We start from the raw sequence: 16,842 nt of genomic DNA on the forward strand, positions 1-16,842 counted from the left end.
CTGGCCAGAACTGGCCACTGTGATGCTTTTAGGCCGCAGTAAATCTTTCCCACTCAATGCAAATGCCAGAAAATCAATGCCCAAGCTTGAAAATAAAGAGAAGAGAAACTATATGGAATGCATACCCTAGGAAAACACTTAGTAGAAGAATTTACCTTCAAAAATAATTTCTCAAAAAGTCACAACATACTTTTTGACATGGTCCTAGATCAGGAAAAGGTAACTGGATGGTTCTTTGTTTGCTTCCCCACCCCCCCCAAAGATGACAAAATTATAGACTTTACTTGAAGAGTTTTTTTTTTTTTTTCCCCAAAGGGTCCTCTTTCTTTTTCTGGACAACTAAACCTCTTTGGGCACATTTTAATTAAAGACAAGTTTCAAGCGATAAAGACAAAGAAGTAACCTTGTCTTCACGGTGAATTTTGCTTCTCTTTGCAGGATCTGTACTTGCTTTTTATAGCCTGTCATTTCATCTGGGTATTATTTCCCGGTCACTTTGCCAGGTGGGAAGAGGCGATGAATGCAGTGATGTCTGTCAGACCTTTAATGATGCTTCAGGGATTTGATAAAGATACAAAGCAGTGTCTGCAGAAAGGAGGTTCTTTCCTAATTACACCTGAAAAACAAGCCTCTCGCTCTCTTTTTTAATCTTTGCCACTGAAACTGCTGTGTATGAAACGATCTTGAATCACAAGCACAAATCAAGTTTTCTGTGTTTCTCTACCACACAGCTCTCCCTCATTTGCAACATAATGTCTGGAAAAGATATTCTTTATTCTTCCTTAGCATCCAGAGGGAAACAGAAGGGGTGAGTATTTCATCACGGAACTCTTACCCTCAACTCTAAGAGATTTTACACACGTTATTAAGAACCAAATCCTCTCATCTTTCACTTTTTTCTACTAAGGGAATATTCATCAATGATAGAAAGTGGTAGAAGACAGAGATATGAAAATAAATCAGAAACATTTAGAAAAAAGAAGCTAGAGGAGGGGCGCCTGGGTGACTCAGATGGTTGAGCGTCTGCTTTGGCTCAGGTCATGGTTCCAGGGTCCTGGGATCGAGCCCCACGTCCGGCTCCCTGCTCAGCGGGGAGCCTGCTTCTCCCTCTCCCTCTGCCTTTCCCGCTGCTCATGCTCTCTTTTCTCTCTGTATCTCTGTGTCTCGAATGAATAAATTAAAAAAAAAATCTTTAAAAAAAAAAAAAGAAGCAGCAGCTAGAGGAAACTCCTCCCTCTCTACTGGCATTTGGAGCAATCTGACTAGTCATGGTTTCATCCCTGTCAACTTTCCATTGTAAAAGCATCGCGGGGCCCCAGTCGGAACAGGAGCACATTGTTCTGTACTGTTTTAAGAGCGTGGGCTCTCCTCACTCAGAGGTTATTAAACTGCGCGGCTGCCGGGCAAAAAATGACACGTCTGGGAAAAAAAAAAAAAAAAAAAAAACCCAAAAAAACGATGTGCCTTCCTAATGGATCTTGTACTTTTTAATGACTGCCAAGGAAGCTCTTTAAACATTTGATTACAGAAGACAAAACTAACTTGGGAAAATCCCTTCATGCAGACTTTGTGCTGCGTCCTGAAAAAAATAAAGCTGCCCCTCACCAGTGCTCAGGAGCCTAAATGACAATCTGGGCAGGACAGGGAGAGCCTGCCGCTGCTGGGGGCTGAGCACGGTGACTGCGCTATCAGGAAGAACCAATTATAAGAGAAATGTGGTGAGAGCAGAGAGCAGTGAAGGGAACAGGAAGAAGGGATGGAGGCAGATACCAGGCGGTGTGGGGCTGCTGGGAGGCCAAGGGGAACCGAAGGGTGAGGAGGGGTGAGGGAAGGCTACATGGGAACGAGAGACGCGAAACCACACTCGCCGCTCTATGGAAGTCACACTCATATAAAACAGAAAGGATGCTCTGCTGTCTTAATTTTTAAAAAAGTGTTAGAAATCAATGGAACTGCAGTGACATTCAAGCATGACTCGCAGACGCTCAAGCTGGGGGTCCCCCCCCACCCCAGCCCGTGAACAATCTGGCTGGAGGGAACGCTGCTTCACACCAGGGTTTGCAAGATCATTTTACTCATCTCTTCACGGCCACCCCAAGTGTTCCAGTCACATGATGCGCTTCAACAAAACCATGCAATTAAAATAGAAGAAGACAAGGAAACAGCTCCCTGCGCTAGAGAACGCCTTTTGGCGCCTCAAGCCCACCCCTTTCCATTATTCATCACCTCTCTCTCTCTACTTACAAAGTTTAGGAGCAGTTTGGAGATTAGTTTCTGTTGTTTGTGGCTGAGTTGCTGACTTGGGTGTTCTCACCTCGGGGTTCCGTGTGGGGAAAGGGAAGGATGGTGCGGTGGACGGCAGGAAAGAAAAAGCAAAAATACGATTCTTCGGGGTGGGTACCGCTGCGGGTTGGGAGGACACAACAGCATTGTCAACTTGCAGTGTAACTTGAACCTCAGTTTCAGATGGAGCCCTAGAGACAGGTGAAGTGTATGCCTCAGATGCTACCCACACGGCTGAGGCAGCAGTTGGATCCAGAGAAATAATGGGGTCCTGGCCTAACCCCCCAGGGTCAAGGTGAGTAGGAGAGTCATACTCAAATATCTTGTCCACGAACACCCACTTGAGGCCGGCAATGCAGAGGCAGAGGCTGACTAGACAAGCCAGAATGGGGACAATGCAGATTTTCTCTGAGTTGAGGCAACCTCTCAGGCGCTCGGCTTCCAGGCACACACAGCAGGGGGCTGCCAGGCCCACGAGTCCGGGGCTTCTCCCATCTTCAGTCTGGGTCTCTGGCATGTCTTCTGCTGCTGGAAGCCCGTCAAGAGATGGGTCTGCACTCAGCTGAGTGGAGGGGCTGGAGGACCTCTCAGCAGCTCCCTCGGACATGTCTGGGGAATAAATCTCCATCGGCTCACCTCCAGAAGGCCTGGCCTCTCTCACGGTCCATTACCATGCAGAGCCCCCCCCAACCAAATGATGCAGCATCTTACAGGGGGAAATCGATAAGTCTTCCAAGTCCAAGGCCATTATCAAAAGCAAGAGGAGTTCAGGAGGCAGGAAGGAGGAAAAAAAGCCTCTAGCAACTACCAAATACAAGTATATTGTAATTCGTGACGGCTGTTTCTGGGCCACTTTTGCAGTTCTTTCAAATGCTTCTCCGAACCATCCCGGCTGGTCAAGAGGACTGGGGCCAAAACCGAAACCGAGCCGAGGGTTGGTCAATTAGGTAAACCAGTAGCCCAAACTGAAAGGCATGTTTCTCACCTCGAGCATCTGAAGCTGCTGTCTGCTTAGATGGAGAAAGCAACTGTCATGCAGGAGAAGTAAAAGCAAAAGCAGGACCAGCGGCGGCGGCGGCGGCGGCGGCGGGAACAGAGGCAGCAGGGCCAGTAGCAACAGCATCCTGTTGTGTTAACGCGACGGCTGGAAGAGGCTGAATCATTATAGAGCAGCAGGTGCCTGCCCTGCGAGCATCACTGCAAACAGGGTCATGGCAGAGGGATCCGAAGGGAAGAGTGCGGCCCCGGAGGGGCGGTGACTCCCCTCCCCGCCCTGCCTCCACCCCCACCCCCCAACCACTCCTCTTTGTCCTTCTGGAGCGCTCATTCACTTTCTTCCTCTGCGGCTCGCTCGGCCCTGCTTCATAGTCTCTTTCTCTTCCTTTCCCCTCCTCATCCAAAGACGTTCTCTCTCCCTCTCTCCCTCTCTCTCTCTCTTTCTCCTCCCTCCTCCCTCTGTCCGTACTCCAGAGCTGCTGGATGCTCTGAGTGAAATCAGTACACCCAGCAACGCAGGACTGCCAGTGACTTCCTATTTTATCCAATTAGAAGGAATAAAGGCCATCAAATCAAAGAGAAGCAGGCAGGCACCAGTTTAAGCTCAGTCCCCATGGCCCCCACCCCGCTTCTTCCCTTTCTCTTTTTCTCTCCACAAGAAGCGGCCCCCGTTTTCCACCCCCACCTTGCTCGCTTCCAGTCTTGCCGGCTCTCTTTCCTTCACCCACTGTTGGGTCAGAAAAAGCCAGCGATCGATGCTAGCAATCTAACAAAGCTGGGATGGGGCGGGGGATGTAGGTGGGACCTTATGGGTTGGACCTGAGGCTTGGCAAAGTCTGATATCTGATTCCTCCCTAGAGAGGTAAGCTTTTCAACAGCAATTTCTTCTTGCCTGCCGCTGAGAGATAGCATTCCTTCCCCTGCCCTCTAATAAGTTTTGCTCACCAGGAGGACTGGTATTACCTGATCTTCAACCAACAGTTAGAACATTTTTTTCCAAACCATGGACAGCTCTGCCTTCAGCCCTGTTCCCGACGATCCTGTAGGACTTTGCAATACCCAGGGTGAAGCGATGTTGGAGGAGGGGTGCTAGGCAAGGGGAGATGTGTTCATGTAGCCCCACTCTGGTCCCACTTAAATTTCCATTTCCTCTTCCCACCCGCAGCAGTCCGAGACTAATGTCAAGCTAATAAGAAACACTGGTAAATAGCGCTCTTCATTTTGAAATTAGCCTTCATGGTGACTCCACACTGCAGAGGTTTGAATTCCCTGGGCGCTGTAATATATACCACATGTCCTCAGCTAGAACCACACTGCAAGTATGAAGAAGAGTTTTCCACTGAAGTGAAGGAGAAATAAAGAATTTCTCCAGACAAACAAAATTGAGGGAATTTATAGCCAGTAGCAAGAGACAGTAAAACAGATTCTTTAAAGAGAAGGAAAGTGATATAGGTCAGAAACTCAGATGCACATGAAGAAAAGAAAAGCACCAAAACAAAACAAAACAAAAAAAGTGAGGGCAAAAAAAAAAAATTTGTTCTTATTTTTGATTGATCTAACAGATAAAAGTTCGCTCAAAATGATAATAGTATGATTATGTGTAAAAACCTACTCATGTATGCTTACATATAAGTGAAATAAATAAAGGCAATGATCCAAGAAATGGGGGGGAAAAAAAGCATGCCTTTTGGGTTAGGTTTCAGTAGCTTTACCTTACAGATAGTTTCAACGCAGCGTTTTTTTCCCCCTTATAAAATAGCAGCCCTTAAAGGGCTGGAAGAAATGCAGTGTTCAATAGGGAGTACAGGATTCCCCGAACCTCCCATTCTTGCATGTCAGTTCACACTATATGCATCTGAACCTTTAATCCCTGCTTTACTGTGACTGCACACTCAAATGGTTTCCAAGGAACCATTCTGCTCACCTATGTCAACAGGACTCTTAAAAACTCTCTCTAAATCTATACTACACACACAACCAGCATATGAGTCCCAGAAGCAATAAATTTAGAGCTCAAGTCCTGAGAAATTCTGCTTTAAGCACATTATATTTGGTATAGCACAATCTTCCCTGCTCTTAAATAGTTTTACGCTTTAAGTGGGCATGCAATAAGAATATTACCATTTCTTTCAAAATGAAATTGGCCCATAATTATAAATGATTTAAAGGACATTAAATCTCAAAATGTGTCTGCAGTAACAACAACTACAAAAGCCTGAAACAATTTGCCTAATTGTAATTATGACTGTGACAAGCTTATGGGCAAAATGACTTATCCTCTCCATAACCTGCACTTATATACCAATAACCAATATTTTAAAATAATACTTAAAATAAGATCTTGTGCCAGCTTTCTAGCTTTAACTATTTTATTTTTTAAATTAATTTATTTATGTTACAGAGGGGAGGGGGGGAGAGCATGAGCGGGGGGAGGGGCAGAGGGAGAGACTCCCAAGTAAGCTCTACACTCAGCGGGGCTGCATCTCAGGACCCTGAGATCATGACCTGAGCTGAAACCAAGAGTCAGATGCTCAACTGGCTGTGCCAATCTGGCACCCCATTAACTATTTGATTTTAAAGTAGTGAGAGTTCTCTTAAAGATTCTAACAATGGACATGAAATTTCCTATCACAGGAAATCTGTTTCTTAGCATTTATAGTATTCATACTGAGAGGTATTAACATTTCAATAATCAATATTCATGTAAATATTCAAAACCCATATAAGCAAAGTAAATGTTTATGCTAAATTAGGGTACTTTATAATTCCTTTACAGATCACCCAGTTAAAATACATGGGCCCATCGCTTCTCGGCCTTTTGGCTAAGATCAAGTGTAAAATACATGGGCCTTACCTCCTCACTTCTGTCCCAAACCAACATTACATTCAAGTATAATACATTGGCATTTCATTCAGAGCCAATCATCTAGGTTTCAAAAATCAAAATGGGGTTCAGGCAGCCCAAGTCGGGCAGGTAAGAGAAGATACCCACAACAGTAACCCAGAGTTTAAAAAGTGGTCCTCAGCTTGTACCAACAACTACTCACCTCACCTAATCCCCACTCAGAGCAAACATATTCTGTAGAAAAAGAAATTATCGGGCTCTGCTCTAGTTGTCATCTTAAAGACACGCAGCACTTAGAAAGGTAAGCAACGTATCCTACAAAGACTAGGACAAAACAGCAGAGACAAAATCCTGTGGGCTGCCACAACGGTTCTTTCCCTGGGCTACACACATTGGACTGTGGGGTGTGTACTGTCCTCCCTGGAGAGGTATTCCAAGAGCCCCGTGGCACCCTGAAGCTAAGATCGGCTTGCAGAAAGCCAGCATCCTGTAAAGTGGTTTCCCACCAAATCAGAAGGTGAATGTAACTGAAGAAAGGGGGTACAGGAGGTAAAGAAAAAAAAAAAAACAGTTCTCCATTCATTCCCCCCCTTGGGACTAGGAGCGGAAGGTTGTCTTTATCCCTTAATCACATCCCCTCTAGCAGTAAAGAAGTGAGGAAGGGTGGTGTGAATCGGTGAGGGATCAGAATTTCCTTTGGCTGAAACATGCCTATTTGGAGGAAGAATCGCAAGGATATACCACTTTAACCCTTCAGGCTCCACCCCAATAAAGCCCAGGAGCACCCATATTTCTGTGTCCCCTTAAAAAATAAACATGAGCCAGAATTTTGCTACCTTTTAAAAATCACATTACCATCTCGTTCGTCATAACAAAAGCTACATCACACCTTTGTGCCAGGCATTCTGCTAGGTTGTTAATATATATTATTTTCTTATCTTCACTAATCCTGTACAGTACATATAATCTTAAAAAAAAAAAAAAAAGAAACAGACTCAGGCAGCTTAGGTAACTTAGCCACGATCACAAAGCTATTAAGTGATACGGCTGAGATCTGAACAAAAGTCTGATTCAAGGGCGCCTGGGTGGCTCAGTCAGTTAAGCGTCTGCCTTCGGCTCACGTCATGGTCCCAGGGTCCTGGGATTGAGCCCCACATCGGGCTCCTTGCTCAGCGGGGAGCCTGCTTCTCCTTCTCCCTCTGCCTGCCTGTCTACTTGAGCTTTCTCTCTCTGTCAAATAAATAAATAAAATCTTAAAAAAAAAAAGTCTGATTCATGCTATTTCTGCTGAAAAATACTGCTTTTCTTTTTAATCACAATAATGCATCTGATTATATGTTGCTTACCTACCACTTCATTGGGAGAATAAGGGAACCAAAAAGTATAATAATGAAAAAGGCTTAGTTCCTTAATGTAGTCTGTAAACAAACTTAAAGGCGCCTCCTTTCCAAAATAAGAGCTTTCTAAAATTTTGCCTAGTGATATCCAGAAGTTATAAGGATCAAGTATAGGCTATTTAAATGTGACCTACTTATAATGGAAATTGAATGAGCTCCTCCAGTCTCAGTTCCAGCATTTTCTCTGGAAAGCTCTCTTGGTTATGTACTTCCGTGAAACAAACTGCCCCAAAATAGCTTGAAACAACAACGGTTGTCGTCTATCTCCCGAGTCTGCAGGCTGACGGGGTTCAGCTGAGTGGTTCTTCTGTTTCATTTGATGTCAACTGGGGCTGCGGTCAGCTGGGGCACAATGGGGCTGAACCATGAAGATGGCACTCACGTGACCAGCAGCTGATGCCGGATGTCAGCTGGAAGCTCAGTGGGGGCTGGGGGGGCACACCAACTCACAGCCTCTCCCTGTGGCTTGGGCTTCTCACAGCATGGGGGCTGGGTTCTGAGCAGAAGCATCCCAAGAAGGAGGAAGCACAAGCTGCCAGTCCTCCTGCAGACTGAATCTGGAGGCTACATGGGTTATTTCCATTGCCTCCTACTGGTGAAGCAGGACGGGGATGGGGGGGAGGGGATTAAGTCTCGATGGGACAGTGACAAAGAATTTGCCGCCATAATTCATCCACTGCAGAAGGTAAGGAAGCAAATGTTAGTAAGTCGACCTGGGACAAGAGGAGATGCGGTAATACAGAATGGGATTTGGCAGAAGAAAATCAAAATACACGTGTATTTCTGATATACTTTCATAATATTCCAGCTTCCTTCTAAGCCAGCTTCAATGAAGAAAAAAGAAATCCTATCATATCATCAAATATACTGAAATTCCTCTGCTACTTCAATTCAAGCCAGGCTATTGGGTTCAGCATTTATTTTATTTATTTTATTATCAGAAGTATTTAGCACAGCTCTAGCAGATGAAAGAGGGTGGTAAATACCAGTTTGCTTTTGACTGTATTACCCAAATTTCTCTTCTCTTTTACATTGTTTTCCCCTATATTTTGGCTCTTTTGCTCTGAAAAATCTTACCGTTGCTCCTAAATTTTATGGCCAAAAATACAGAATTTACTTTGTGGTGTCTAGTACCACAATGACCAGGATAATTTCTTTTTTTTTTTTTTTAAGACTTATTTATTTATTTGAGAGAAAGAGAGAGCATGCATGAGCAAAGCTGGGGGAGGGGCAGAGGGAGAGAATCCCAAGCATACTCCCTGCTGAGCACAGAGCCTGGACTTGGGGCTGCATCCCATGACCCAGGAGATCATGACCTGAGCCAAAACCAACCAAATGCCCAACCAACTGAGCCACCCAGGCGCCCCTGGGATAAGATGACTATGGATAAAATGTAATGATTTATGTATTTGCTAATGAATTATGAAATCACAGTTTTCACAAGAAAGCTTCATGTTCTAAAGGTAACCTTAAAAACTTACTGCTTCCTATGGAGAGGACAGAGTACTCAAATGCATCTATTAGCCTCTTCCTACTCATTTGAAAGTCATTCCCTAGGTGGCCACAACTCCTCCCTGGAGTCCTTCTATGCTTCCAAGTCATGGACCCAGCATTTTCTTAACTGTACCCCTACTGGGGCACATCTTCACAGTCTGTGCTATTATTTATTTATTTATTTATTTAATTTTTTTTTTTTTAAAGATTTTATTTAGTTATTCATAAGAGACAGAGAGAGAGAGAGGCAGAGGGAGAAGCAGGCTCCCCGCTGAGCAGGGAGCCCGATGCAAGACTCGACCCCAGGACCCTGGGATCATGACCTGAGCCGAAGGCAGACGCTTACCCATCTGAGCCACCCAGGTGCCCTGTGCTATTATTTAATCATGCCATGTGTATAGGACTGAAGAATACAATTTCTTTGAAGGCCAGGTCTATCACTATCTGGCTGTCCCAAGCCTAGAGCTGCGTTATCCATTCAGTACATACATTTTGTTTGGTTTTTATTTTTAATTGAAATTGAATTATATAGATTATGGCCCCTCTAATAAATGGGCAAACTTTTTTTGTATCCATCTAATTATTCAAAATACCCTCTGTACTCTCGTTCATTTTTTCAAATCTTTTAGTGTTTAGTTCAGTCACATCCTTATCAAATTTTTCTGACTGTTCCTAAATATGCCTTTTGAGAATTTATCTTATTCTACTGAAACTGTTACCATAAATATGCTTCATGTTTAGCCACCACAGATCCTTTCAGTGCATGGAAAGTTGGGAATAAACCAAAATTTAACTGTTGTTCCTGTAATTCTTCTCTCTTCAACTAAACAGAAAAATTCTCTGAGGGCCAACCAAATCCATGTACTATTTGATGTTCTTCTACATTATTCATAATGCTAAATGGGGGGATATGAAACCCATCCTACCTTACTGGGCAGGTGTTTTCTCCCCACTCTGAAGGTGAGTGAAGACTCTGGATTATACTATTCTTTCCCAGTGAAAATTTTCTCAGAGAAAACAATCTGACTTAATTTCAAGAATTATTTTATGAGATGCTGTATCAAACATTTGGCATTGACTGTGGGTCTGTGTTTTCATTTTGTAACAAGATGATCAATTCACTCTGGCACATTTTGTTCTTTATGAGTTGAGATCCTCTGTTGCTCAAGATATAGTATATGACCTCAAAGATGAGGATTTGAGAATTTATATATAGAAAGATATCTTTATTAAATGGGATAGTTATAATAAGCTTTCTTTACTTTGAGAGAACCTATTAGTTTCTCACTCCCCATAAGTGAAATCATTAGTTATATGCAAAAAGAGTTTATTTTATTTTTGATTTTATAAGTCACCTTCTTTTAAAATTACACTGGACATGTTCTGGAAGCAGTTGGAGATGGTTGCACAACATTGTGATAAGTATCAGTGACTTGTTCACATTAGAATGATTTTAGATTATGCGAATTCTAACTCAGTAACAACAAAAAAAATGACTTTTGGACACTCATCATGGTTTCAGCTTCTCCAACATTTAATTTCAAAAGGAAAATATGTTCTACCTGACCAGTTTTACTAGTGGACTGCACTAAAATAATGAGACTTTGGTACATTTAGGTTGCCCTTTCATCTACAAAAATCTCGGTAGGTCACGTGGCATTAAATCTCTGACAGTTATTAATTAACTACGAACTCTGAATTGATGTTGATGATGCAACACTGCATCCCAAGGAACTCAGAAGCATGAATAAAGATATACTAAATTGATATGTCATTGAGGGTTTCCATTCAAAAGACATTTTATGAGAAAATGAGCAAAAGCTTATAACTCTATCTCATTTTATATACTTAAAATATTATTTCTCATTGTTAACTCCATCCCATTCCCCTATTTAGAATATACTAGAAATATGAGCAAAGGATGAGGGAGAAAGTGGCAGTTATTCTGAATTATCTGTATTTTCTACGCAGTGTGCTTTGTTATGAAATGTGTGATAAACTCACTGCCTGAATGTCAATTCCATAAGGGCAAGCACTTGTGTCTGTTTCCATCACTACATCCCTTCTGCCCAGAACATGCCTGGCACACAGATGTGTGTTGTTGAATCAACACACGTGTTGTTGAATCAATGCATCGATACTGGAAACTCTACTAAAGAGAGATGAATTAACTACAGGAAAACATGTGAAAGGCATGGGTACTCCAGATAAGAGTTGTACTTGTGTGAATAAACACAAATAATGTTAAAGTACTGTGTGTGTATATGTGTAATAGAAAAAAAAAATTATCCTTATAGTGATTACTCTGATATATGGATGGATAGTCAATCATAATGTTTACTAGAGCAATATATGTTGGATTAGTTACCTTGAACAAATCCCTTTGCTTGTTTGAAGTTAAGATCACATCATAGAGCACCACGGCTAAGAGAGAATTTTTGTTTGTTTTATCCTCAAGTCTTATGGCAAAACAAGGGATAATCAGCGCTTTTATGAGCATGTAGATAATGTTATTTAAGGGAAATAATAAAGGCTATACTTTGTTGCAGTAAGAGAAATTAAACATTAGGGAGAAATATCTCTGATAATCAATGCCTGTTTAATACAAAGTCAGTAAGGTTTCAAACATGGAAGTAATTAAACTTGATTTACACTTAGGCACTAGCTATTTGTTTCAGTTTCTTGTCAGCTGACTCTATAAACTAATCCCCAAATCAATCCAGAAATGCAGTGTATAGCACAACACATCACTTTTACAAATGCTCTGGAATTTGTTACTTTGACTTTTCAATCTTCTGCTTCAGTCAGAACCTGTTGAGCATGAGATGGTCCACATAGGAAGGCAGTTATGAATTACTTATAAGACAGTACCATCCACTCAAGAGACTCTGAAACATCATATAAAGCCTTCTATAAAATAAACCCTCACAACTCACCTGGAATCAAGGAAGCTTCAGGAAGGGAATTATCTGAAGTGTCCTACTTTTAAATATAGTCCAAATTTGTAAATCTGAGAAGAGTTCATCCAGAGGAAACATCTTACAATATACATTTTCCTTAGGGTCTACTTAAGTCTTGCTCCTTGCTGCTGATCAAAATGAAAATATAAAGTTGCACCAAAGGGAAAAAAGAGAGGAATAAAACTATAAGCAGTTGCCAGAGCTGATTTGGCATTCTGAGGGAGTCACCGAACTGGCAATGCTGTTATAAGGTCATAAGCTTTATAATGCTCATAGAAGCAGAAGTATCCTATTTAAAATCAAATGCCAGCCTCCTATTTTTCTGCTGCTTCTCAGTCCAAGGGGTGGACACTTTTTCTGCATTGTTACAATTTTTATTACTTTAAAAATATGAATTTAACAGTCATAAGATAAAAGTGTCTTATCATTCGGTCTCCAATTCAAAAGTCTTCTATCCTAAATCACACAATATGTTGCTAGGTTCAGATCTCTTTAAGAATGCCTTGTTTCTTTCTTTTTTTTTTTTTTTCATTTCAGAAATTACATGGAGTGAAAGGATTTAGGCTTAATGCAAAGATGAACTGTAATCTCAAGAAAAATTAGATCTAAATTTTTCACTTACTGAATGTTGGAGCTGAAGCAGGACTTGCCCATGAATTTTATTTTGTCCAAGAAGAAAAAAGGTCCCAGGAGGTAAAAATAATCTTCCTGGAGTCACACCAAAATTAATTTCGGAGTCAAGACTACAATTCAGGTCTAATGCTCCTCTCCTTTCCACTCATTTCTACAAAGGAAAGCTCTTTAGGGACATACTGCCAATGTTAATACAAAGGAACAGTAGAAGGGAGGGTTTAGATGTTCTGTCACTACTGCCATGGATTATCCCTATAGAAATATCTCACTTTGAACTTGCATTGTGACTGCTTCTACTTGAAAGTTAACCCTGTTTAATGCTCCCATGACCACTTTTGGTCACAACTCTCCTGAATATTCAGGCTCTCTTTCTGGAAGATATCCACAGATCAATATTCATATTTGGACTCATTTATTCAACCTGATTTCATCACACTAAGGGGACACACAGAATGTGTTCTGTGGAGCCCAGTAGCTTTCACAGAGGATAGGTCGGAGATAAGAAATCAGTTTAACAATGGCAACATGACAATGAGCTTTATGCTCACACAGAAAGATAAAGAATAGAGACTCTAGTAGATGGAAGGGAGCTTATATTAAGGGAGAGGAAAGAAGGCTGTCATGTCAAAATAGGGATCCACCTAATATTACTGCAGTGGTTCAAAAACATGTGATACCAAGATGGCCAATAGCTGAGAACTGGTGAGGCAAGGTTATGGCCTCTTTTAATTTGGAGAGTCAGAAGACTGGCACAGGGAAGGAGTGACTGTCAGGAACAGGAGAAAGAAGGCTGTTGCTAATGGAGTTAAATTCTGAAATATGATGCCTAGAAAATCCCAGGTCCAAATGTGATGACTCATTCCGGAGAAACCTATATTCTGTTTGTTGGCATAATCCGTCACTTACATATTCTTTTAAAGATTGTAATAAAACACATGTATCAGGCACAGTGGGATATGTGGGAGTAAAATGCACTCATATATGCAACTTACTTGAAAGGGCATCAAAAATAAGAGCGGATGGATAAATAAAAATGATGCTCAAAGCAAATACAGCAAATGTTACCTGTAAAATCTAGACAATGGGTATAAGTTGTTTACAAAGCATTCACTTTTTCTGTATACTTGAACATTCCATAATAAAGCGCTGGAAAAAAAAATTGAAGATTTTTTTCATGGCTATTTCTCGCCAGCACGTATGACAGAGAACCCACCTTAATATGCTATAGTAAGTTTTTATTATAAAACCTCCAGGGCGCCTGGGTGGCTCAGTCTTTAAGCGTCTGCCATCGGCTCAGGTCATGATCCCAGGGTCCTGGGATCGAGCCCCGCATCTGGCTTCCTGCTCCGTGGGAAGCCTGCTTCTCCCTCTCCCACTCCCCCTGCTTGTGTTCCCTCTCTCGCTCTCTCTCTGTCGAAAAATAAATAAAATCTTAAAAAACAAAAAAGAAAAAACAACTCCATAGCCTATGCCAAACAAACAAAATAACCAATTCCACATTCATCAACCTGCACTTCGTTATTTCCCTTCCCCTATGCACGTACCCTCTGCACCCACCTCCCCTTACCACTCTTACTGTAAGGAATTGATTTTTAAAATGAATTTCAAAATTATATCAAAAATACAAGATTTGTATCATTTTAACTATTATCTAATGGCAATGAAGTATCTTTATATAAACAAACCATTAGTTGCTGCAGAAAATCTAAGAGCTTTTCCTGACCCCTCCCTCATACCATTTATTTGCCGAGAAGGGATTTTTCTTAATGCCCTCCTTCAGTCACTGGGGGATTGGAACATCTATGAATAATGTGAAGAGGGAAATTGTAAAGTTCACTTTACTGACGATCAGAAAGGTTAGACAGTAAGCATCATTTTGTTGGAAAAACAGAAATAGAATCCTTTAATGGTTGATGACACTTGCATCCTGAACATATCTTTTTCAATGGCCAAATGGTCAGGGGACACTAAGGCCAAACGGCTCTGATGTGGAGGGTGAGCTTCTCCACTGCTGTATTTCCCACCCAGTTATGCATACAGATATTTTATAAAACTGTTAAATATTTATGATGCAGTACAAAGCCCCTCTAAAAGCATCTGTATTTAACTAAATCATGTCAGTGACAGCAAGAGGCATGCAGAGTAATTTCACCTAGCAGGAAAGTACTTCTTTTACATATCACTGCCCTGCAGAGAGTTTCAACCATATGCTGTTTCTACCCGCATATACCTCCCATAAGAAGGAAAAGGCTTTTAAAGAGCCTTCTCAAATGAAACATAAATTTTCTGAAGTGTTTCTCAAAAATTCTTCCCTGAGGCTTTGCTACGACCTGTCACTAGAGGTGAGACAAATAACCCATCCTTAGGTTGAGTCCCCTTCACCCCAGTTTAGATACCTGGATTTAACCCAATCTTTACTTCTGTCAGGTCCTTCCAAAGGTTTACTGACTATATCAAAGGCATCCAAAAAATTAAATACAAAAGGATATCCAAAAGGTATCCATGTACACCTAGATCCCCCCTATTCTTCCCTTTCACCCACAAAAGGATGCCAAGGAAAAAGTTTTTGATGAGTATATCTAAAATTAAATTACTGGTAATCATTCAGAAACTTAAAACCAAAGAATCTATTGAGATAAATACCACTATTTAAACAGTTTTCCAAGGTCTCTAAGCTTTTGGTGATGCAAATGAACAGAGAGAAGTTGCTGAAATTAAAAAAAAAAAAAAAAGTGCAATGAGAAGGTAAGACATTTTTAGGCATCTCCAGGCTCAGAGCTTGCTGTACTCCTGGAGACAGGAGGTTTAAAATAAACTATGTCAAAGGAAAAAGATGGGTTGAATGGGTACAAAAATAATTATTTTAGTGAACTGTATGCTGTCAAAAACCCAGAGCTAAATGCTTGAATTGCCCAACTCAAAATGAAATGATATTACTGTAATTCAGCCAACATACAGCAACTGATTAGGAAATTTTTGCTGTTCAGCATTTAAACTAACTTCATTTCACAGTCTGGAAGGTAAAAATGGAAAGCCTCAAGATGACCTGCCTTTCAAAAGCAGGAGATTTCAGATTTTGAGGTCGCTGTATTATATATGATCAAAAATAGCTACCATTTCTAAAGACCAAAGATGTACATTAATTTATCTTGCTATCTAACTGCCCATCCATCTAAAAAATGTTCTCTAAGTGGTTGGTTATGTCCCAGGCATTGTGCTGGAGCTTATAGGGAAAAGACATTCCAGCTACAGTCTCTCTTTTCTCTGAAGTAGAAAGTGGGGTTATCTGCCAAGAGTGAAGGCATGATTCAAATTTTGAAAGTGATAAGGTCCAAGTCTCCTCGGAAAAAACAGAAGAGAAAGCTGACTCTGAAAAACAGAGGCAGGACAAGCATTGTCCTTCCTTATTTATCATCCTCACTATCAGGATCCTTATTTCTCCTCTTGAGAATTATATTTTGAAAGTGCACCCATGGAAGAAGATTTAAATAAAAAGGTCATCAATATCAGAAGAAATAAACTTTTCTGCTGAGTCGTATTGTTCTTGGACCCAAACAAGCCTGAAGTAGGAGGAGGGAGGAAGAAGAGAAGAGGACAAGAACACGATAATGACAGATTTACTCCTCAGATCAGGGCACTTTTCCCAAAAATAGAATTTAATCTGCAACTTTAGGTGGTCCACTTGATCATGCTGTGTGGTTGAACTCGGGCGATAATGAAACCAAGCCACTTACATGATACTACTAGTAGGTACATGAATCAAAAAGCTTGAACATACTAAACAGTGTGATGCCCCTCTGTGGCGTGTTTCTTCTCCTAGGAACATGATCACTGAGGGAGGAAGACATGCCATAAACCTGGAGTGTTAGCAGGAAATTTTAATTTTTTTAAAAGAAATTAGTATTTGAAAACATTGTGCAATTACAGCAAGTTAAAAATTATTCATATTGAAGTGAAAAGGGAAGGCTTGGTCTTCAGTTGATGCCTCTTCTGCTATAGGCTTCACAGCTATTTTTTTAAATGTGTGCCTTTTGTCAGTTTTTCCAGATACATTCTAGGTTCATCTTATCCTTGGTAACTTCGCTCGTTCACTCATTCATTCAGTCATTATTTCGTAAGTGCCTACTACATGCCAGGCCCTACCTAAGACTACGAGAATAAGAGAAAGATTGCAATCGTTCCTGCTTCCATGGTGTTACATTCTAAGGGAGAACCTAGTTTTCCTAGTCCCGGT

General features: G+C 41.2%; 2 protein-coding genes across 16 annotated transcripts in view; both read right to left on the reverse strand.

Moving 5' to 3' along the window:
* NRG1 (neuregulin 1) overlaps positions 1-16,842 on the reverse strand; it is a 1,097,062-nt gene that overhangs the window by 117,673 nt on the left and 962,547 nt on the right. For 4 of the 15 annotated variants that reach the window (XM_036082004.2, XM_036082002.2, XM_036082003.2 and 1 more), the window contains exon 1: positions 2,245-2,911. The exons of 10 other annotated variants lie outside the window; for them this stretch is intronic. In XM_036082004.2, coding sequence (XP_035937897.1) covers positions 2,245-2,911 — 667 coding nt within the window. Of the gene's footprint in view, positions 1-2,244; positions 2,912-16,842 lie in introns of those variants that run through there. One more of the 15 variants, XM_078069640.1, reaches the window with a different exon arrangement.
* On the reverse strand, positions 3,227-3,541 carry LOC144381420 (uncharacterized). Its single transcript, XM_078069645.1, has one exon. It carries the CDS (start codon positions 3,404-3,406, stop codon positions 3,227-3,229), a length of 180 nt encoding a protein of 59 aa, XP_077925771.1. The 5' UTR covers positions 3,407-3,541.

The sequence above is a fragment of the Halichoerus grypus genome, chromosome 3, assembly GCF_964656455.1.
Source record: "Halichoerus grypus chromosome 3, mHalGry1.hap1.1, whole genome shotgun sequence".
Taxonomy (NCBI): domain Eukaryota; kingdom Metazoa; phylum Chordata; class Mammalia; order Carnivora; family Phocidae; genus Halichoerus; species Halichoerus grypus.